This window comes from Ceratotherium simum, chromosome 14 (assembly GCF_057802395.1).
Source record: "Ceratotherium simum simum isolate JZ-2026a chromosome 14, ASM5780239v1, whole genome shotgun sequence".
Taxonomy (NCBI): domain Eukaryota; kingdom Metazoa; phylum Chordata; class Mammalia; order Perissodactyla; family Rhinocerotidae; genus Ceratotherium; species Ceratotherium simum.
Genome location: NC_141913.1, coordinates 64,041,648 through 64,064,561, shown reverse-complemented (window position 1 = coordinate 64,064,561; position 22,914 = coordinate 64,041,648). Strand labels below are relative to the sequence as shown.

Here is a 22,914-nt window from a genome sequence, read left to right as displayed (position 1 = left end):
CGCTATAGTATCTGTCAAAATAAAATCATCTGTCGTAGCAATGACCTCTCTTTGCTTCAACCTAAACTAAAGAAAATATACTATTTCATTTTCAAGGTATAAGAGTTACTGAGTTTTCTACAAATAAAAATGTTTGTTTTTAGCTCCTGTGCTGACCTCAGCACTTACACGGAGACGACAGGTGACGGGAGTGATTGAGGCCAGATTTATCCGACACTCACATTCCAGCAGCCCTCGCACAGGCACACGAGAAGGCAGTGTCGCGTAAGCAAAGGACCAGTTAATTGAGGGGAACTTTTTACTTTTCAACTAGTCGTCTTCAGCTGGTATACACAGAAACTAAGTAAAGGGGATCCTCGTGCAGAGAGTAGCAATCAGTTTAAAGGGAATTTATGCATTTAACATAAATGTAAAATTTGCATCTTTACACGATACCAAAAGGAACCATGCAGGGAGGAAAAATCCAGTTCACAAACTGGCTTCACTATTTTTTTTACCCAAATTCTCTCGATACTGGATTACCTCCAGACAGTTGTGTTGTGTGAGCATCGTCTCCCTATACTTCTCGTCCCCAAATCCTCATGCAGACGCCCACAGGAGACCTGTTCCTCCAGCAACGGCTGTGCCCCAGCCCCAAACCCCGTGCCCCACGTCCCGTGCCCTGAGCCCAATGCCCCGCATCCTGGCCCCACGCCCCAAGCCTACAGCAGGGCCCCTCCACACAGCCCAGGGGGAGGCCGGGTCCCAGGCGCATGAGGACAGAAGCGGCTCCTCCTCATGAGCAGGGTCTCCTGCGTCCAGACACATTCTCTACCAGATAAGGAAAAAGGAAACATCATGGTCCTTGCTGCTGTCCCTCGCTTGGGGGTGGTGAGTGACGGAGGCCACAGTGACCACACGTGGGGCCGTGTCCGTACGGGGGATGGGCCTGCCCACCAGCCACCAACTACTTCCACGTGATCATCAAAGCGCACAAACGACAGCACAGTCGCCCCTGGAGCCCCTTTCTCAGGAGAGTGGAGAAACTAGAAACAAAAAGAACACAGTGGCACCAAACACAGGGCTGGAGGTCCAAGGAAAGTCCCCTCGACCAGCCAGGACGCACACGTGACGGACGGCCCATGGTGCCCGCACGTCTCCCCTGTGCCCTCACTCTTCCTGGCCAGGCCCCCGGGGCACCTGCGAGAAACAGTGCAGGCAGAACTGCACCTGGGGACGTGCTTTCTGTGTTTGTAAAAAGTGAGTGTGCAAGGGGACTGCAGCCTCCCTAGCGTTCAACAATGTTCGGTTAAAGCCACCAGAGGAAGGACAGTCCCCACTTCCTCACCAGGCCAGTCACGTGGTGTGTGCAGTCGTGAGTGAGGGAATGTGTGTGTGAGCCCGTGTGCAGGCATGAGTGTATGTACCTGTGTGTGTGCAGGTGTGTGGATGTGTGCGTGCAGGTGTGCGTGTGTGTGCAGGTGTGTGTCTCATGGTGGGGGAGTAGAGAGGGGTGCCACCATGTAGCCAGCAGTCAAGAAGGGGCCACTGGCCCGGGGAGAACCAGGCAGGGCAGGATGAGGGGACATGGGCCAGCAGAGACCCTGTCACCCAGCCACAGGCCTTGTCCCACTCACAGGCCCCAAAACACCTGGGCGACGTCCCAGAACCGGAGTGCAGAGCCGACACTGCCCACAGAGCACAGATCCGGCACTCTCGCAGCAGCACCAAACCAGGTCGTTTTAACAGCTTTGCTGAGGCAGCGTCTTCCGTGGCATAAAATTCCTCATCTTTAACCATATAATTTAAGACCTGAAGTTTCTCCCGTAAAGAGGCTTAAGGACAGAAGAGATCAGTTACAACAGGCTCTTTTTCCTGATAGTTGTAATGCAGGTATTGCACCGTCTTCTTAGGAAAAGTGAAGGAAGATTCCATTGACGTGAAGACCGTGCGTCGGCCTCAGCTCCACCGAGTTTCTGGAAGCCCCTGCTCACAGGTGGCACCTTGTCCCCAGAAGGCCCAGCTTCTCAGAGGGCACAGAATGTTGGGAGGTCGTGGGCATCACAGCGCACTCGTCACTGAGACAGCTGTCCGCACCCTCAAGGGTCCGCAGGGCGACACCAGGAGCTAACAGGCAGCACCGTCCCCGTCTGCAGGCAGCTGGCGTCCTTGCCTGGTGAAGCCGACGTGGTCCGGCCGGGAGAGGTCTGAGCCACCTGTCCCAGCCGTGGGCTCACTCCCTTCACTCGAAGACCAGAAAATTCCTGCAAGTGGGCACCGACCCTCAGCTGTCTGAGCTAGATCCAAAGGACCTAGAATTACAGACAAAAGTTGGCCCTGGCCTCAGAACAGACCTCCAAGAGTGAGACGAAGGAGGTGGGGAAATGTGATTCTCACCAGAAAATGAGGCGACAGTGACGAGCAAGGCAAGCTGTCTTCAGAAAAGCAGCTGGGCCGTCGGAGGAGGACAAATGACGCTCGTGACGAGGGTGAGTCGTAATGGAAGCAGGAGTGAGGGACTGTCAGGCCTGGTCTCTAGTCCAATCCGAGCCCAGACCCGAGTGATGCGCCCAGCTGGCCCCAGGCTCCCTGGTCAGTGCCCAGCCCCTCGGCCTCACCCACGGCACAGCGTCACCGACACCATGACGCCTACGCCCCTCCGGTGGCTGAGATCTCAAGTAGTCTGTCTCCATCGGCTCTCTCTTTCTGCAGCGTCCAGGGATCTGTCCTGGAGGAGCCTGGTTGTGGGGATCAATAGCCCCCATGAGACAGTGGAGATGGGAAGACCAACGGTGTCACGGGTGAGGCCCATCAGGCCGCATGGCAGCTGCTGTGGTACACACGCCACCCTGCATACCGTGCTCTGCGAAGGACGGGCACGTGGAGCAAAGGTGCAAAGCCACGGAGTGTCCATGGCAAGAAAGCAGTTCAGAGGGTCTTGGTCACAGCCCCTTATGGCTGCTGGATCTAAAATCCACGGCCCTTCTGAGCGCCTTCTCCAGGGGCCCAAGTGCACGCCCTTCAGAAGTGATCCATACACAGAATCCCATGCTGGGTGGGGCTCCGACCGGGAGATAAAGGACTGCAGACCCCGCACGATGGACGCCCACGCCCCACACCAGGGCAGAGGCAGGAGAGGGAAGGAGAGCCGGGAGGGTAGAGCTTGGTGCTCCTTCTGCAAACACACAAGCACATGCACAGAGCCATGCACTCACAGGTGCGCACACATCCACGTGCACACACGTATATGCACACAAGTACATACATGCTCGCACACGCACACATGTGCACACCCATACACACACACATACATGTGAGAAACCTCTGACTCACCAGCACCAGCTCACGACCCTCTGGGGAATTCTGGGGAAGTTTCTTCACTTTGAGGTGTGGCTTGCACCTTTGAGAGGCCCACAACGTGCTGGCCGCCTAGGGACGACGCAAGAGACCTCCCGGAATTCCAGTCAACCCCAAACCCTCAGGGAAGATCAGAGCCTGCGGGGACAGGAACCAGGCCCGGGGTCTTCCACCCACGACCCCACCCCCTGCTGTTGCTGGAGCCGGGTGGGGCCGGCGCACTATTGCCGACTCCGGGAAGGCCCAGCGCTCCCCCCAGAGCGACATCACGGAGCAGCACGACCTGATGTGCTGACACTTTCCATGAAGTGTGAGCAGCCCCAGGACTCAGAGGACAGGCGCTTGTGAGCAGTGCGCAAACCGCACCTCCTGACCCGAGCTGCCAGGGTTCTCGGTAAGCGCTCGAGGAGAGAGGCGGCTGACCAGGACGGGAGCATCTCCCGCAGCATGCCCGCAGGGACCGGCAGTGGGTGGCACAGCCTCGCTAGTGAGTGGGAACCCTGTGGACCCGAGCAGAACCCTGCCGCCCTCTCATTCTGCAGAGCACGGCAGGGTCTGGACGACACAGGGTGGACTCTCGCATCCCAGCAGAGGGAGAGGGAGGCACCGGCTCCGGGCTCTGCCAACCCAGGCAGACTGTGGTCCTCTGATAATCGCTGGGTGACAAGAAGAGCCAGGTACTTCTCTGTGAAGCAGGAGGAAGAACAGAACCTCCTGTGCAGATCAAGTTCCCAGCACCAGGAGGACTCAACAGGCAGCGGTCACCGCTGTTCCTGCCATCACTGCTCCATGAAATCCCCGTCCGCAGAATGGCCAACTCGACTGACTGCTCTCTGTGGGGTGAATCTTCCCCGCTTCCATGGTGCTCTGTGTGCACGTGTGTGCATGTGTGTACACACATGTGCATGTAAGCATGTGTGTGCATGTGCATGAGCGTGCACACATGTGTATAGAAGTGTGTGTGTGCATGTGGGTGAGTGTGCACGCATGTGTGAGCGTGCACACGTGTGTATATGTGCATGTGTGTGAATATGCGTGTGCATGAGTGTGCACCATGAGCCAACATCAATACTGAGTTTACACCATAAAGTGTCACTTTAATTCCAAGAATTCTTCCTATGAATGAAATTACTTTACTAATGACTTAGACCTGTTTTATTCTCAGATAAACTAGATTTACGGCATAGAGCAAACCTAGAGGGCTGACGGCCCACAAGGCGGCCCCCAGCATGGTTATTAGAACTGCTCTTAGTCACAGACTTGGTTCTACCACCAAAAAGGCTCTAAGATGCTGCCCATTGTTCCTTTCAGGAGAAAGAGTTCATTTCTAGAGTTCTATGGATTTTTATGTATGAAATTTTTCTACCTTTCTGAAAAGGTAGAAAATAAAAAACAAGATGAAGGCCATGTCTAATGAGCCTACCTGCATAAATATTTAAAAGGGTACATGCCCAGAGACGGGACCGCACTCCTGACACACTGGCTGACTGTAACAGCTGTCTTCCTGCTGCTCAGACGCACCTCCACTAATGTGACAGTCACAGTTTACGATGGACTGGAAGCCTTTCAAGGCCTCTGATAACTGCCTGTTCACTCTAGACTCTATGTGTATCTCATTCCAGCGGATGTGAGTCTCTGAGCGTGGGGGACGCCCCGGCTGGGGATGCCTCGGAGCTCAACCCTCTGTCTCCTGCACTCGTCTCCCTTCTGACATCATTGGGGCACGGGGGTGGGGGACGAAGTGTAACGGGGGGAGAAGGCGGCGTCTAAGCACCTGCTCCTCCCTCCGCTCTCACTGGTGGACGTGCTCCTCGGGAAGGCAGGAGGTGGAAGTCAAATCTCCCCATCCCTCACCCGCCCCGGCAGCCCAGGATCTGAGCGTGGCTTCCAGGTGGAAGGCCATGACAGGATTTTGAGAGGAAAGGACAGGCAGGGTCCTGTGGCTGTGCCTGTGGCCCGGCCCAGCTGACTCAGCATTTGCTCTTTAACGAGAAAGACACGGAGGACTCCGCTCCATCTGCACCCGGGAACCTGGTCTCGATGCTTCGCCTGCACAAACAGTCACTTGAGCGCCGTGCCTGCTGGGGCTTAAAAAGCCCAGATTTCTTCTCGGGCCTGGCAAAGCTCATGTCACCACCACCCAGGATGTTGTGTTCCATGTGCTCAGGAAGGCCAGCGGGACGCACACCACTTGAGGGAGCTTCTTATGGCCCAGCTTGTCCCCTTGTTAAGACCTCAGCCCTCAGGGACGCCAGTGAGATGGCTGTGGGACTGCAGGCAGGGGCAGGAAGGCAGGGTCCACACAGATCAGAATAAGGGGCAAAGGCGCAGGTCAGGGCGAGCACCCTGCTCTGTCTATGGTCAATGCAAGTCGGCTGGCCTGGCAAGAAGAGAGCACGGTCGGTGCAAGTCAAGGAAGAAGAGTTTCAGTCCAAGGGTTGTGCTTCCTTGGGACCCCCTTCCTATTCCAGCAACTGACCCAGAGAAGGTGCCGGAAGGAGCATTCCCTGGATGGTGTCAAGGGCAGAGGTCTGTCTGAGCCGCCCCTCCAACGACAGGGAAACGGGCAGAATCTCCCACTGCTGGAGAGGCCGTGTCGTACAAACACTGTAGGCTTTTACCAAGATCGTTTGGCTGCACCCCACGAGGCTGCATGTTCACTAAGCAGACAGTGAACGGGTAACTCCTGCTGAGCCTTAGGCCGAGGGGCCAAGGAGAGAAGGGGAGCTTGAGCTGGGCCACACGTGACTGGCGGCCCTACCCTGGACCTCACGCGGCTGCCCACAGACTTACGTCACACAGCCTCTCTCCGGCCCTCCTTCTGAGGGAAGCAACCGTCAACAGCCCACGACCGGCTCTGTGCTCTGAGGGGACACGGGCCACCCTGCGGCACACACCGCCTCACACCCGGGTCCCCTCCCAGCCCAGCCGCCTGGCCTCCGGGGAAGTGATTCCCAACTCCGGGTCGGGTTCCGGGGCCGCGCCTGGGGGCACCCCCTCTCTGACCCCTCGGGGCCAGCTCACACCTCAGAGACGCCCACTTTGAACTCAGGTGACCAGCAGAAAAGACCCAAAGATGGCATCCAAGGATCCGGCCAGTGGGATGCCGCAGGGTGCCCCCCACACCCCCCTCCGGCGGCGTCGAGGAGGACACACAGGATTTACACAGACACGCGTGGAGCCGCCCAGAGAAAAGAAAATCACATTAGCTGTGGATCAAAGAACACTTTGCACGGAAACACTACATTTAGCATTTCTAATTAAAAACACGCTGAGAAGCCCCGACTTTCTGCTGAGGGAAAAAATAACCTAGAAATGGAGCACACAAGAGTCTTACAAACCGTTTGGGAACAAAATGACGTTTAAACAAAATGACAGCAGGAAACGCACCTCAGATGATTCCAGAACCCGGAGCGATCCTGAGAGCCGCCGCTCAACCATCACGGTGAAGCTGCAAACGTCTAGAAACAGTCACTGCGAAGCTGCGCCGCCCAGCGCCGCAGGGCTAATGTGCGCAGGGATGCCTGGTCCACACCAGGCCCGGGCGGAGCTGCCCCGCACCCTCAGAGCCACTGGGCGCTCTGGTGACATCAGGGGGACACACGGAGGGGCTCCCACAAGCTCGAAGGACAGGCGCCCTGGCCACTTAAACCTCCGGAAGAGAGGACTTTCCGGGGCTCTGCTGCAGAGGTGCGGCCCTTTGGGAGCGCCCGGCCCCACGGGGAGGTGCCTCCTCACAGAGGTCATTCCACCCAAGGCCATGGAGCCGCTGCCCAGCCCGCTCGTCTCCTGGACCCTGAAACTCAATGGGTGCGCAGGGTGGGAGGGCGTGCACCACCTCGGCCTGGGTCGGATGCTAGGGGGAAGGGGGTGAAAGGCCCAAGGAACTCTGAAAGGCAGAGCTTGTGTCTCCACTGACCTCTCCTCCACCCCAGGACCCCACTCAGGGTCAGAGGTCATCGCGGCTGCGCTCCTGAATCTCCTCCTTCCTCGGGACCCCCCTCCGAGTTCTAATAGGGCAAGACGTGGTCAACTGAATGTGAACATAATAGGATGGACTAAGGGGGTCGAGGGCCACTCCCTGAGTGCGGGCGGTGGATGAAGGTGAACCTCTGGAAGCCGTGCCTCGCCCTTGGTGTTTGCTCTCAGGGACCCAAAGGGGAGCCAAGGGCAGGCCCAGCCACGAAGGCCGACAGAGGTGCTGTGCAGGCCGAGGGCACTGGAGACCTCACAGAGCTCCCTGCGTTGGCACGTGGCAATGCCAGCCAGACACCCACATGTCCACAGACGGGACAGCGGCCTGCCATCCGGGCCAGCCCCTCTCCCTGGCACTCAGTGCTGCTGAAGGGACGGCCACCCGCACGGCTGGTCAAGGCGCGATTGTGTGTCCCGCCTCAGCACGGCCCGGCCCACGGCAGGGCCACGCTGGCCATCTGTGCTGACAGAGCAAAGCTCTCCATCCACAGACAAGAGCCCAGTGTTCTCCCGGAGAAGAGGTGAGACTGGTGGCAGGCCCAGCGCGGCAAGACCGCACCCACCCAGCCCCGGGGCACGCTGGCGGGTGCTCACGGCTCCCCAGCTCTGCAGCTGGGCCTGGGCAGGGCCGCTCGGGGAACAGTTATGTAACAGCAACTCAGAAAGCAAGCATCCTTGCAACCCAGAGCCTTCTCTCAGAGTCAGAACAGTCTTCAAAAACACACAGCAGGACAAAGGATGAGAACCAGGGGGATCTGGATAAGTGGACGCTGCCTGCTGGCCTGTGGCCCTGACTCCTCAGGCGTGTGGGTGCCTCGAATCCCAACCTGTGACCCTGACCCTGTGACCCAGGTGCAGGTGCTGGCCCCACAGAGCCCCGGGTCCCCACAGCCTCCTGACCTTTGTCCTGCAGGTCACTTCTCTGTCTGTGGAGAGCAAGGCTGCGCCGTGGCTGCCCCCCCGCCCCCGCCACGTCGCCCTGCACCAGCTGGTGGCCCAGGGAGACGACACCCAGAATTTTCTCCCCCAGGGGTTGAGCCTGGCTCAGGGACCAGGGACACAGTCTGCCCAGGCGCTGCGGGCTGAGGGCTCGCCAGCAGGAAGGAGGCCCGACCTCCGAATAAACGGAGCAGGGATTTCCCGCTGGGTCCAGCCCCCACCCACAGGCACCGGGCGTCTGTGACTCTGCCACCCATGGAAACGGCCCCCAGGGAGACCACGGCACCCACAGTCAGCCAGGAGGGCCAGCTGGGGACATGGTTTCCCAATTTTGTCATTTTTATTATGATTATTTTTATTACTTCTCACTATTGTCTCCCCTTGCACCCTACCTGCACCAATTGTGAGTTTCCTGGGGGCTGAGACCGAGCATGTGAGAGCATGTGTAAACATGTATCTCCACCGAAAACAGTCCCAGGACACTGAGCTGCCCTCAAAGGACATTTCGGGAAACCTCCTGAAAAAATGTGGAAGACGCGGCATCATTACGGACAGTCATCAGAGGTTCTGCCTGAGGCAACTTGTTATTCTGAAATTTCCGCAGCCTGGAACCCAGACACCAGAGCTTTGAATGAGGAGATTTTTGGAGGCTGACGATGCTGTTTATTGCTCTGAAAGGGTTTCCACTGCTAAGCTGCTCATCAGACATTAGTCTCAGTGATGCACTGGCTGTAAGAGAAACTTAAACTGTACTTGTCAGTTTTGCTGGACAATGAAACTCTAAAATAGGCGTTGAAAAATCGACATTACGAACTGAGATCGCATGCCTTTGCCAGGTGTCAGCACACAAAATACAACTACTTGTTCAAGTATTATTGGCCAACTTAATTCCATCGACACCACGCCGCCTGCTCCACTAAACGTGTTTCCAGCACAGAGGAGCGTCTCTACCGCTCAATTCTGGAGTGAGGACCTCTGGCTCTGCTTTAGGAAGCAGTATAAAGGGCAAATCCTCACTTGTCATAAAGGCTGACATTTTTCAGGGAGCAATGAATCTGCGCACATGGCACTGCCGTGGATTCCATTTGTGTCAGTGGAACAAAACCGGCAGTCAGCTCGACACACATACAGAGTATGGGCGGCAGGTGCCGAGGGAGAGACGGCACCTACGACGGTGGGACGTCCCTCAGGGCTGTGTCCTGGGCAGACCAGGGAAGGAAACGACCATCCACCTGGACACGGCTGAAAGAGTAGAGGGCAGAGGTCCCGCTGCTGAGGCTGACCCATGAAAAATTAATCCACACCTCGGGCAGGTCAGCGGCGTTTGGCTGCGTGGCTGGCCAGGGTCTGGTTGGGTCAGACCTGCATTTTAATTCCCATCACGTGGCGTTCCCCTTCCCGGGCGTGGGGCCCTGGGCTGGGGCAGAGCTGCTGCTGTTGGTGGTTCTCCGACACCCTGCTCCTGGTTGGGCCTAAGTAGGTTTGCCATCAAATAATAACTAATTCCACTAACATCCATTTCTATGGCTTTTGTGAGAACCGTGGCTTTCCAGGCTAATATCCTGTCTTGAAAGGAGATGGAGATACCTACTCATGACAAATCAAACAAGAAAAAATGGAGCGAAGCTTTGGGTGAAACAAGACATGCTGTGGACACTGGACAGAAGGGGGAGTCAATACTTGTCCTCAGTATCAAACACCCCGAGGCACCTGCTTCTGGCAGCACCAGAGTCTCTGACCCTTTCTACCTGGGGAAGAGAGGGGAGGGGAGAGGAGCGGGGGGGTAGGGCACCACATAAAGTGAGAAGGGGTCATAACAACAGCCCCACTTGAATGCTGGATTTAAGGACCTGAAAACAATGAGCTGTTCCCTGGTGTGTTCATTCCTTGGTTTCAGCTCTCAAACGTCTGACATGATAGAAAAATACGTGTTGTGGTCTATGGGGCAAAGTTACGCCTAAAAGCCACTCACCCTAAGGAGAGGCCCTGAGACCACGAAAGGCCCGAGGCCGCCCAGCCCCGCCGCCAGGTCACTTGGCCCTCAGCTCCAGATTCAGTGCCTTCGTGGGCCAGACAGGGCTCATGCTGGTCACTCATAACTGACCAAGGAGCCACCGACTGACAAGAACACAAATTACAAACCTAAAATGCTGTATAGGACTGACAAAGCCTTCGCCGTGTGTCATGTTTCAGTGACCTATTAATTATTCACACAACCCACCTCCTGGCTGATGGGCTAGATGCCATCGAGCAAGTTATTTTGGTGACTTGGTAAACAGAGCTTAATTCTTTGACCCCTGGGTCAGAGATCAGCGACATCCCCCAGGTCACTCCTCGTGCCCCTGCAGGGTCCGGAAGGCGGGGACCTTCCCAGATGGGTCCTCTGGAAGTCTGCCCACCACGTGCTCACGTGAGCACTGCTCTCGGCACAGGGGACCGGTTGTCAGGACGCAGCACAGAGGGCAGGGAGGAGGGATGAATGCGACCTTGGAAACGGCCAGGAGGACAAGGGAGACAAGGACACACCAGAAAAACAAAAGAGAAACCGAAATAACCAGAGTACAGGAGGTGGCGAGCCAGTCAGCCTCCTTGACCTCAGTTTCTCTTCTGAAGGAGGTGGCAGCACGGGAACCCAGGGCTCCTCAGGGACACAATTCTCAGGTTTATTAGTAGGGATGCTGGAGGAGGATGAGTCTTCCCTCATCTCCCTCGAAAGGCAAACTCCACGCAGGCCCGATGGTTCCCTCTGCTGTCCCCTCCCCGAGAGAAGCTGGAGGGACACCTCCCACTCCCCCAGAACCACTGACGGAAACCTCGGAGGACCAGCCACAGCCAGCTGTCCGAGCACTGAGTGGGGCTGCATGAGGGGGCGGGAGAGGGGAAGGGAAGTGAGCGGCTCAGCAGAAACAGGACCAGAACGCTCATCCCCTGGTCCTGTCTGTCAGCACCTCGGGGATGCTTGCCAGGGCACAGACGCGCCAAGAACGGGCGCTCTGCGTCTTCTGTCAGAAGCGACACGCCGGGGCCTGCTCCTGCCTGTTCAACCAGCAGCCCCAGATGTAGACACAGAGAACTGATGGCAGAAGGGCCAGACCCAGAACAGAAGGGACCGTGGGCTGGAAAATGACGCAAAAGAAAGCTCCAGGACCTCTGGGAGCTGGGAGCCGAGACACCCCGCCCCGCCCGCGGCTAGGAGCCTTCCTTCCAGGTGGATACACTCTGCCATGTGTGTCTGAATTGTCTGTCAACAGACGGAAGGTCAGGGAAATCCACATTCCCTTCCTCACTGGTCTCAACACAAGACGGTCAGCAGCGGCCAGCTGCAGAACTCGGGCCACAGACTCCAGGGCCCCTGCTGCTTGCCGCGGCCCCATTGGGCACACCTGTCAGTGGAGCCTGGTGCCCTGCAGAGGACGGCCATCATCCCACCCAACCCCGGCTCACGAGGTGAGCAGAGCCAAGGGCACCCAAAGGGCAGTCACAGCAGCCCCGGGGCCCCAGAGAGAATTTGCCAGACACACCCACCGGGGCTGTCGATGACTCCAGAGAGCCTGGGAAAGAACCCTCAGTGCGGGGAGTCCTGAACACTCACTCCCATTACCAGCCTGCCGAACCACGCTGGGCAGGCCACATGTGCATCTGCGTCCCCAAATGAACACGGGGGGCAAGATCACATGGATGCTGAAGTCCTCTCCTCATCTACAATTTTAGTCTGACTCTGCCTAGAAAGAAGGTTATGCATTTTGCTGTGTCTCCTGGATGCAGAGGAAAGGGGGATGGGGTGGGGCGGCTCCTTCCCACCTCGCCAAGGCTTGAGATGTGACTAAGCCCTCTCTCTGGGGCACTGCAGGTGGTTCCACTCTGCAGAAGATCACTAACTTTGATTTCATGGACAAACTTCTAGAAATGTGGAAGAAAGTCTGACTAGCTGGATGTACTAGGAGGACAGCATGTTTTTATCAAGCGAAAGCCCCGTGGTTCAGCCAACCGGAGCGATGGGCCTCTGCATCTCTCCAGGTGAAAGGCGGTTCTGAATGGTCCCGGTCTGCCCTGGAGCCACAGCCTGGCTTCACTCAGACCAAGTGACCACAGTTCAGCCAGTGGGAGTGGGCTGTTTTCTCGATGTATCTGTGATCTGTGGCCCGGCTGAGGCCTCTGTGATACGCAGTCCTTCCTGACAGGGGAGGACGGGCGGTATGAGAGCCGCTGACGTCAGAGGATGTGCTAAACTACTCACAGCACAGAAACAGCCTCTGTGGTTACCGAGCCTTCACGGCCACCGAGAGAGTTTTCTATTTTCATTTGTTTTATAATTATGTGCAGATTCTATTTTTATCCAATTTGTGGTCCACTAACTGAAAAAGAAAACAAATCCCCAAAATCCCCCTCTTTTTAACTGCTTACCTCACACTTGCATAGACATAAATTCACTTTACCACAGGTAGATCAGAAAACTCTTAATTACTAATTTCTCACACATGAGAAATGCTGAGAGCGAGAGCTGACATTTTCTGTTGGGTGTGGTTTTCTTTTTGTGTTTCAGTTGTAAGGGGGGGCATTTGTTCTGTTTAAACCCATCACCAGCCTCTACCATTTTGCCATCATTTAATTGGAAATAATTTTTGAAGGGACATTTCTAAGATATTTTAAAAACTGTTTCAAGATTCATAATTCCTCCGAAATATCTCGTTTCTCTCTATGTTGTCTACACTCTCAGATGAACAGCACCGGTGCCCAAGACACTTAGACAGTAGACACAGAAGCCCAACACCATGAGGCCCTGCAGGCAGTGGGCTCGCGTGGGCTTTGGGATGGTGGCTTCGAGCTCGGGAGAAACGCCATCCGTGGCCTGGGCCACATGACTGGCCAAGGGTGGAAGCAAACAGCCCCGGCCTTCCTCTCATCCTCCAAGACAACAGGGTGACGCCCAGGACAGTCCTCAACCACAGTGCGAAGAGACGGCACCAACAGCCCTGAGCTCTGCGTTTCACCGATAAAAGGTGTTAAATGTTTGCACATGGCTCTCTCCTCTCCAGGACCCGAACCCCTTGCCGACATAATTTACCAAAAGTGGGGGCATACGGCCATTATTTTTCTGCTGCTTTACGTTCATTTCTCCTTCCTGAACAGCTTTATTTCCTCACCTTTGTAATGTCTTTTCCACTCAGCCACCACACACTGTCGTTCCATGAAAACCGTAGCTAGAAAGGGAGTTAAGCACCGGCAGTTATGCAGCCCGGCTAAATGTAGGCATTGTCTGACCTTTCTCCACCTGGGAAGGCGGAAATTGAAAATGTCAAACTGGCCGCTCTGCGCTGATGAGTCTCCTTCTGCACGCAGCTAACCAAGTGGGTATTAATTGGCGCCAGGCGCGCAGCCACAAATATCACCCTCACACCGTCCCCAAGCGCCGGCTGAAGTGCTGCGCTCCCAGCTCCTTCCAGCAAACTCCACGTCGCTGATTGTTGCATTGGCAGACGGCCATTTGTCTCCGTGCCCTTCTTGCCTCGGTAGCTTTTTATTTATCTAAATGGAATAAAATGAAAACACGGGGTGCCCTGCAGAGCGCCCCTTCCAGCTTGCATCATTCTCTAAATGACAGGGTTGGGGCGCCCAGTTTTGTGGCGGGACCATCGACTGGGGAGAAACATTCTTTATCAATGCTGTGCAGCCTGGAGCTCTGGGGCAAGAGAGCAGTCGTCTCCACCGGAACTGTCACATCAGAGGAGCCTGGGCGGGAGACTTAAGGCTCACGAGGTCACATGTACGAGCAAAGGAACGCTGCGGCCCACGAAACGGCCCACCTGGAGGCTCACATTTATTTCCCAGGTGGAGAAGGGCGACAAGTTCAGGACGGCAGATGATACCTGTCCTGTCGCGGTTACAAGGCGCACCCCTGGCCACCAGGTGACGAACGCTCTGACTCTAACGCCAAAAAACCCATATTCTCCCAAAGTGTCTCGGCAGGGAAACAGCGCCAAGTCACCTCTGACAGAGCCCGCACTCGGTTCCAAAACTCGGGCAGGAAGACTCCTGACACAGCCATGGCCATGTGCCAGCCCATCCCCCAGAGCACCCCGGGGCCTGACACCTCACAGAAGGTCCTCGCTCTGGGGGTGCCAGACTGCAGGGCCCCACCCCCAAGCTCCAGAGTCTCTCAGTGTCTAGGGTGGTCAGAGAACCTGCATTTCTCACGAGTGCCTGGTGCTGCCAGTCATGGGTCCACACCCTGAGAACCACGGCCTTAGAGGGTCCAAGGCTTTAGACAGGAAAGAATGAGGTCCCTAAAATCAACCACTGAAAATATCCAAACCCAAGGCAGCACCAGGTAAATGGAACTTGCTTTGGGCATATCTTCAATACTGGCCAAGGAGACCCTCAGTCGGCTCTTCACTGCTGCGCTCTTGGGAGACATGCTGATGCAGACCCGCCAGAGGATCTCAGCCAATAAATGGTTGGCATAGCAGCCCAGGCAGCAAATGGTTAAAGGGCCAATGTACTAGGTAGGGGTAGAGAGACAGTCTACACGAGAAGCCAAGGGAGCACTGGGTTAGGAGAGAAGCCGAGGGCGTGCTGGGTTAGGAGCGGCCGTGGCCAAGCAGCGTCGCACACTTGTTCCTATTTACCCTGCTCTGTGAGCTGGTGGCACTGGGGGCAAAGGAAGCGGCAGAGGTGGGCGTGGGCTTCCGTTCAGCTCGGCTCTGCCCGGGGCCAGGCTGAACCGTGTGTGGAGGGCTGGAGGCCTCCCTCAGGAACACCCTCCCCAGCCCAGATCTGAAGTGGAGGGTCATCCCGAGCACACCCCTTGGTTTTGATTCTTTACGTGGCCCTGATCACTCAACTGGACGATTTGTGCCCATCGTCTATCTCTCCCCAGGCAGGGAGCATCAAGGGAAGGAGGCCTTTGTCACCTGTGGGCGGTGAGGGAGAGGGCATCACCTTGCACGTGGAGTACACTTGGCCAAAGTCTGTGGCGGGAATGGGCAGACACAACACAACACAACCTGATGAGGAACCTGAGGAACAACTGTTGCAGCCGAGTTCACCTCCAACTTCTCAGCTGAAGCTTCTTTCAAACGGAAGCTTCTCGAGAGTAAGCAACGTGACCTGGGAGACACAAGCTTCTCTCCTTGGTTCTGATAAACCTTATCTCTACAGATTTATTATAGAAAGGGTCCTCAAAAATAAAACATTTTTATTTCAGGGTCATATATATATATATATATATATATATTTTTTTTTTTTTTTAAGTTTTCCTATTCCAGGACACCTTAAAACCTAAGTATCACGCAGGGTCAAGCTGATGAAGAGGCACAGAGGCAGCCCCCAGCCCACACTGCCCACTGGCCACCTCCCGGAAGTGAGGTAGGTCCTCGAGGTGGCCTGGGCGTCCTCTTGGCCAAGCTGTCTCTCCTTTACTTCTCTTTTCCCTCTCCCATGTCTTTCCTGAGTCAAATATGACTGCTCAGGAGGGCACAGGACAGAAGGCATTGTCCATCTAGACAAAGCAATGGTGGATTCCAAACTGCGTGCTGCGCCCTTGAGCCACCTCACTGAATCAAGACCCACCGGCCACATCCTTGGGTCCAGTCCTCCCGACCAAGGCCAGGCCCACGCTGCCCAACCCCAAGGCCCGTCTTCCAGACAGCACCCGCCTCCCCAGGGCAGTTGCACGGGAGAGTAGTTTCCACTGTTACAGAGTCTGAGGCTCAGTGCTCACAGCCCACCCACCAGCAGCAGAAATAAGAACCACGCAGCACTCCCATTCTGGCCGTCACACACTTGGAGGAGGAAACCAGGACTAAGCTCACATGTAAAACATTTAGCTCAACTGGTTGGGAGATGACAATTTTTTTTAAAGAGAGAAAAAGAAAAGCACTATTAGCTGTTGCCGCCACGTGGCCTTTGGACTACACGGGCCCGCTCCTGCTTCCACAGCAGGAACACGGCTAGAGGCAGCAGACCCTGTACCTGCACGCTGGGGTGTCCTCCCGCCGACGCCTTCACGGCCCCCCGGCTCCCCTCCGTCTCGTAGTGAGCTCGGTGGTGGGACTTGGGCTGCACCTCGATCCTCAGCTCGTAGGGTCCCGAGTGCGACGGCAGCTGCCAGTCAAGGGCGGGCAGAGACGGGCTGCAAGGGAGCACAGCAGAGCGTTAACCATTCGCCTGCACGTCCCCTCCAACCTCGGTGCCCGGCTGGGACTCGGGGCCACAACGAGCAGTCCCCCTCCACCACCTTACATTCACATTCCCGCCAATAAGGGCGATGTCCCGACACAAGTAGCATGACAGTCTTTGTGAAGTCTTTGTAAACCTCTTTGTAAAGGGGTTATTTGATTATGACGTCCGGCCAGAGCCTCGTCAGGTCTTTACGATAAGTTTCTTGAATAAGATGGAAACATTTTCAACACACGACCTTAAAATATTTTCCTTCCTTCCTGATAGGCCTGTATAAATTATTTAACCTCCCTAGGAAGATAGGTTCCAGAACTAATTGAAGATCTTTTTAAAACCACAGAGGTCCGAGCCCTGGTCTGAGAACTAGGAAGCCTGGTTCTAATCTCCCCTGTCCCACTAACTAGCCGTGAGGCAGAACTTCACTGTCTGGGATGCGGCTGGCCCCCTCATAAAATGGCGGGTTGGGAAGACAAGGTTTGCAGTGACCCACCCCAGCCCCCTAAATTCTGTGACTCATGCAAGACGAATGAGAGAGCCTGCCAGCCAAGGGCGCAGAAGGGGCCGAGAGTCAAAGATCAGCAAGAACAGAGGTAAGGGCTGTGCGGCCACACGAGGCCCATTTTGTGAGCTTGGTTGTTACGTCGGTGCTGGCAAGGGGAACGGAGAGTGTGTGACATGTGCCAGGCCCTGTCCCCGGAGCCCACAGGAACTTCATTTTCGCCTCATGGCACTGGAGGTGGGTGCCAATGGCCCCATCGTATAGAGGAGGAAACTGAGGCTTTGCACGGGGAGGCGATCTGCTGCTGAAACCAGATCTTGGTGCCACCAAAGGACCCAATCTCCCTACAGAACATGCTTCAGGGCCTTGCCCTTTAAAGAGATAAAGGTGGACCATAAAAAGCTACAATCCACACACACCAGCGGTCATGTCCCTGCAGGAGCCGGGGTCCAGTCCACTCAGGATGCCTTTCTGCAACCAGAGCCCATTCCTGGGGGCTCTTTGTCGCAACACTGACAACCATTCCCTTCTCCTCCTCTCAGATGTGGCAGAATTAGGCCAGACAGAGATACTGCTCCATCCGACCCCGTCAAGGACGGTGCTCGCGTGGCATCCATGTCCCCACGTGTGCAGAGCCCAGAGTAGGCCCAGACCCCCGCCCGGGAACCGACTCTCCCTTACAGCCACGACGGGTGCAGACTGTAGGCCACCCCACGCACGAGGTGGATGGAGACCGCCCTGGTCGCTCCCACCACACACAGCCCTAAAGACACCTTCACTTCCAGAGGTCAGTCACAGCCCGGGCCCCGACGTGAGGGCGCATTCCACTGCCTCGCTATCACCATTTCAGTTTCTGTACAGGCACTGGGCCAGCTGACCCGCCTCCAGCCTGAGTGCACAGCTCCTCACCCTCTGCCTGGTGGACCAAAGACAATAACCCTGAGAAGAGGCCGCATCTTCAGTCTGTGTGTAGAGGCAGCCAGAGTTGGAAGCCTAACTGGAACCACGACAAATACGATGGAAGTCGGCCTGGAGCATCTACAAGGCAGACCCCCGGGCCGGGAGACCAGACCTCTCTCAGGACGCAGGATGTCTTTCCGCGGAGGGGAGAAGCCTTTTGAGACGGTTTCCCCTCAGCCCCTGCGTCCAGCCTGCTCTGCTCTAAAACCACAGTCCTGCGTGGGGAGGCCTTCCAACCCCGGGAACCGCCCTCCGGGAGTCTATCTCTTGGATTCCAGGAGCAACACTTCACTACAAGTCCTCTATTCAACTGCCAACCCAAAGCCCAGATGTCCTCAGCAGACAAGAGAAGGAAAGAAGATGAGCCAGCCCAGAGCCCACCCTCCGTGCTCCTGTCTGCTGTTCACATTTTGACTCGATTTCAACAAGATGCTGATAAGCCTGGAGGCCCAGGGTCAAGCCCCCATGTTTCTCACTAAGCACCACCTCCATGATCTCTAGAGAAGTTTGATTCAATAATTTGACCAAAAAGAGTGGGATAAATATGTGTGTGGGCTGAAAATCCATGTCTGCCCTGAACGGGAGAAATGCCCAAGTCAGGGGGCTGAGCACAAGAGCCGTCACCATCAAACGCCGGTGTCGCTTCTGAGTGACGATGAAGAGCAGAGAGTTTTCCTGATGGAGGAAGCTCCGTGATGCGTTTAGCAGTTTCACGGGCTGTGGCCGTCCGAGGCATTTCCTAGATGAGATTACCAGCCTCGCTCACTCACTTCCGGCACCTCTGCCAGGAGGCGAGAGAGGCCTGCCAGCAGAGAGCTCGGAGCAGGAGGGAGGACGGCCCTCCGTGCAGCTTCTGGGGAGGGCGAGGGCGGGGCCAGGTCGGCCCACAGATCTTCAGCTTCTGCAGAAGTCACAATTCTTTTACCCTGATTGCTACCCCCGCTCCCAGAGGGACAGAAACTACAGGTGAGCGAGCGAAACGTGCTGATGGACATGGAGGACATCGGCACCACCGACCAAGGTGGTAACACCTCCCTTCAGAATGCCCAGTATTCTATTTTATTTTGATATCTTATATATACAGTTGATCTAAGTAACAGAAAGAGAAACAAATGCAAAACAAATAAAAAGCTAGGTTCACCTGACTCCCAGGAAAATAAAAAGAGAAAGAGAGTGAGAGAGAAGAGAAGGAAGAGACAGAGGAAGGAGGGACAAAAACATCGATTCCTTGTGGTTTGGAGCCAGGCAGACGACGTATTTTCTAAACCACTCTGCATTGAATACTACAGAAGGAAAAGTCTGTGTAAATAACTGTCTCCTGACTCATTGACAGAGTTAGCAATGCAGTGCGCACAGTTTAAAGTCAGAATGGTGCACAAAATACATGTTGTAATAGAGACAATTAAAATTATTGTTTTTGGTTGGAAATTTTCAGCATGAATTTGGCAGCTCCATAAAAATGCAAATTTGTCTCTGATTCAGATAAAAGACCTAAGACTGGAGAAATGTGCGACGATTTCCACGGCCGCTGCCACGATACCGCTGACTCCTGCCCCCACCGCTACCCCAGCCCCCGCCGGCCCGCCTGCTCCAAGAGTTTGTTCCTGGGTCACCGAGATCCCGCAGAGGAGCGGCCCAACACAGTCTCCCACGGCCTCCCTCAGCGCCTGGGCTTTGTCTGCTGAACGTAAAGATGATGGAGAACCTCAAACTCACCTTCAACTTCATTCTATTTTTTAAAAGTCACATTCAGTGTAACCAAGAAAACAGGTGGTTAAATTCGTACCTAAGTCCACTTGATTCGTACAAACAGAAGCTGTGTGAAGCTTTCTACGTACACGCACCCACACCTATCTCAAATCATCCAGAGAAACTATATCCATGATTGGCTGTATATCTGTAAGTATTTTTACATTAAAAGGCATATATCTTGGGGCTGGCCCCGTGGCGCAAGCGGTTGAGTTCACGTGCTCTGCTTCGGTGGCCCAGGGTTCGCCGGCCCAGATCCCGGGCGTGCACCGACACACCGCTTGGCAAGCCATGCTGTGGCGGCGTCCCATATAAAGTGGAGGAAGATGGGCATGGATGTTAGCCCAGGGCCAGTCTTCCTCAGCAAAAAGAGGAGGATTGGCAGATGTTAGCACAGGGCTGATCTTCCTCACCAAAAAAAAAAAGAAAAAAAAGGCATATCTCTTAACTAAATAAAATATATAATTTGATACCCTGGCTTTTTTTAAATTTAAAGATCATGTTTTGAGCATTTTAGCATATTTTTCAAAAATGGTTTTGTCACAGCATCATGTTTTGTCATATAAATAATTGATTAGTTGTCTACTGCTGGACTTCTGGGTTGCTCCCAATCCATTGCTATTAGCAACACCAGAGATGCGAGCATCCAGGTATGAGATCCTGGCTGCCTTTCTGGTCATTTCCTCATACAGACTCACAGCCTCTATCAAAGAGCGTGAACAGTTGAGGCTCCTGACACATCTCCAGATGGCGATGGCTCCCATGCTCACCAACACGGGCCCAGGGTGCTTTCTTCCTAGCCTGCAGCACACACACAGAGGTCTCTGAGGCTGCAACTCCACGTAACGTGGTAACAGATAAGTGCAAAACACCCACTGTGTAGTCGTAATAAACGTAAATAAAAACTTCTAAACCACCAGGGTGGGCATTTCTAAAAATCTCCAGACCTCTGCGTGTTGCCTGAGTCCTCACACGCATTTTACTAAAGGCAATGTGGAACCCCAGGCCCCACCCCCCATCCCAACACAGAGCCTGCTCCCTCAGGGTCTGCAAAGGCCATTCCAGGTGATGATTGCCATCCTTAATACCATCACCTACAGCAAATAGTGTTCACTAGTCCCCGGGCCTGTTCTGTACAGTCCTTTGTAAAGGAAAATCTAATGACCATGAGCAGTGGACATGGGTCTTGTAAACTTCACATGAAGGGCAGATTCATAAACAAACAGGAATAACCCACACGGAGGACACGAACGTCGGCAGTCCTGGGCCTGAGTGGGCTAAAGCTGCTTTTAATTTGAAGAGCCTAGAACACGTTCCTTCCCCAAAGGCAACACGTCCACAGCCAACGGCAGGGCCTGGAGGGTATGGAGCAGACTAGGGAAAGTCTGCAGCCACAACGGCCGAGTGTCCGGCAGAAGCCCTCCGCGGCTACTACTCTAGAGGCAGCCTGTTCCAGACAGGAGCCTGGGTGGCTTCCAGCAGGTCACATATTTTTCCTGAATTCTTGAGAGGTTTTCTCGCTTGTAAAATGGGGATGACAATAATCCCACCTCACTCAGCTGTGTGGAGGATTAATAAGGTGCTAAGCAAAGAGCTGGGCACACAACCGCCCTCAGCGCCTAATTCTCCTCCCCCAGAGGCACACGCTCCGGCCACGTCAGGGTCCTGGTGTTGGCAGTGGCTATTATGGAACGAGTCAGTGTTGGGGACGCCGACTGAGGGGAACACAGAGCTCTCTGCAGTTTTCTGTGAATCTCGAATTCTTGCAAATTAAAAGGTTTGTAAAACGCTTGTGATAGGGCCTGGAACATAGGAATCCAAATCCCGTCGCCTAATCCTACTGTTATCACCAGCAGGAGAGGCAGGACGCTCTTGCACACGTGGGCCCCGTGTCTCCCACCACTCAGCGCTCAGTGCTGGCTACTTCCCTCACGTGATGATGGCTGTCATTGCGACCCCCCGGTGCACAGGAGACTCTCCCCCCAGCGGCCGCGTAAGGTGGGCACCAGGCGAAGGGTGACGCCAAGCCCCACGGCCTCCCTGGGCTGCTGGGAGTTCTGCCGGTCTAGGGGCACAGAACAGCGTGGCTCTGGCTCTGGTGTTTGCTGGTGACTTAGCCAACACTGTCCTCCACACTCAGGGACGGGACGGTGGGGACACCTCGTGTGACACATGAGGGAAGCGAGTCATACTCTCCTGGGAGTCTGCTGAGTGTGGGCGAGGCCTCCCCGTGTGGAAAAAAGATGTGCAGCACTCCCATTCTGAGTCACCCCTCGCTTGGCACTCTGACTCTGTGGCCGTCCGTTTCCCAGGAGAAAGCCTGTCAGCTTTTATTGAACCTCAGCGCTCCTTCACGTGGGGAAAGTGTGAAGGGTTGTTTTAGACGCTCAGTTCACAGCACCGACACCACCTACACACCGTGATCAAAATCAGAGAGCAGCTCACGCTCTTCCTGAGCCTACCTCTACTACCAAGGTCCCCGCTCTCCGGCCAGCTGCCCAGCCGGCAGTCACTCTGCCTGGAGCATCTGAGAAGTCGGCTGTCCGGATGACCACAGGGAAGTGCTTCCTTTCCATCGGGCCACCACTGACCACCCGTTACGCACTGTAGCCACGCATCTATGACTCCAGTCAAGGAAGAGTCTGGTCCTTCTAAAACCAGAGATTTCATAAATGGCCTCCTTCCTCTCGGCAAGGCCCACCGCTACGAGGGTGTGTGTTAAATTACAGGTCTTACTTTCATTCCACAAAATATCTACACCCTTCTCCCCTCAAACCCAATGCCGACCTCGTGCCAGGTACTCAGTGAACACTCGTTGACAAGACAGCCTCTGTGGGTGAAGCTTAACGTTAATGTGTTCACTGCGATTCTCTTTTTCCATTTCTGCTCAGGAGACCCAGTCAGCTCAGGAGCATAGCTGACCACAGGAGGAAATGCTGAGACCCGAGATTATTTACACCAAATTCAAAACCATGGTTATCTCAGGGATAATTAACTGCTAACAATAGTGCTTAAGCCTTCACCAAAAGCCTTCCTGTCTCATCTCAGGCCCCCGGAAAGGCTGCGGCCCCCCAACCCTGTAAGATCCCACGACTAACGCAGGCCAGCAGGGCGCAGGCCAGACCCTCAGACCCGTGTCTCTCGATTTAAAACTGAAAATCACTTTTAAACCATCTCATCCACTACCACGAATACCACAGAGAGAGACGCCGGACGTCTGCCCCGAGGGCTGTGCACTGACCACTCGGCCAGAACACAAAGCCAGAATCCCAGCAAGG

General features: G+C 55.1%; 1 protein-coding gene across 8 annotated transcripts in view; it reads right to left on the bottom strand.

The window, feature by feature from the left end:
* The window catches only part of NFATC1 (nuclear factor of activated T cells 1), a 128,035-nt gene that overhangs the window by 78,301 nt on the left and 26,820 nt on the right, over positions 1 to 22,914 (bottom strand). For all 8 annotated transcript variants that reach the window (XM_087439371.1, XM_087439373.1, XM_087439372.1 and 5 more), the window contains exon 3: positions 16,222 to 16,381. In XM_087439371.1, coding sequence (XP_087295497.1) covers positions 16,222 to 16,381 — 160 coding nt within the window. The remainder of the gene's footprint in view (positions 1 to 16,221; positions 16,382 to 22,914) is intronic.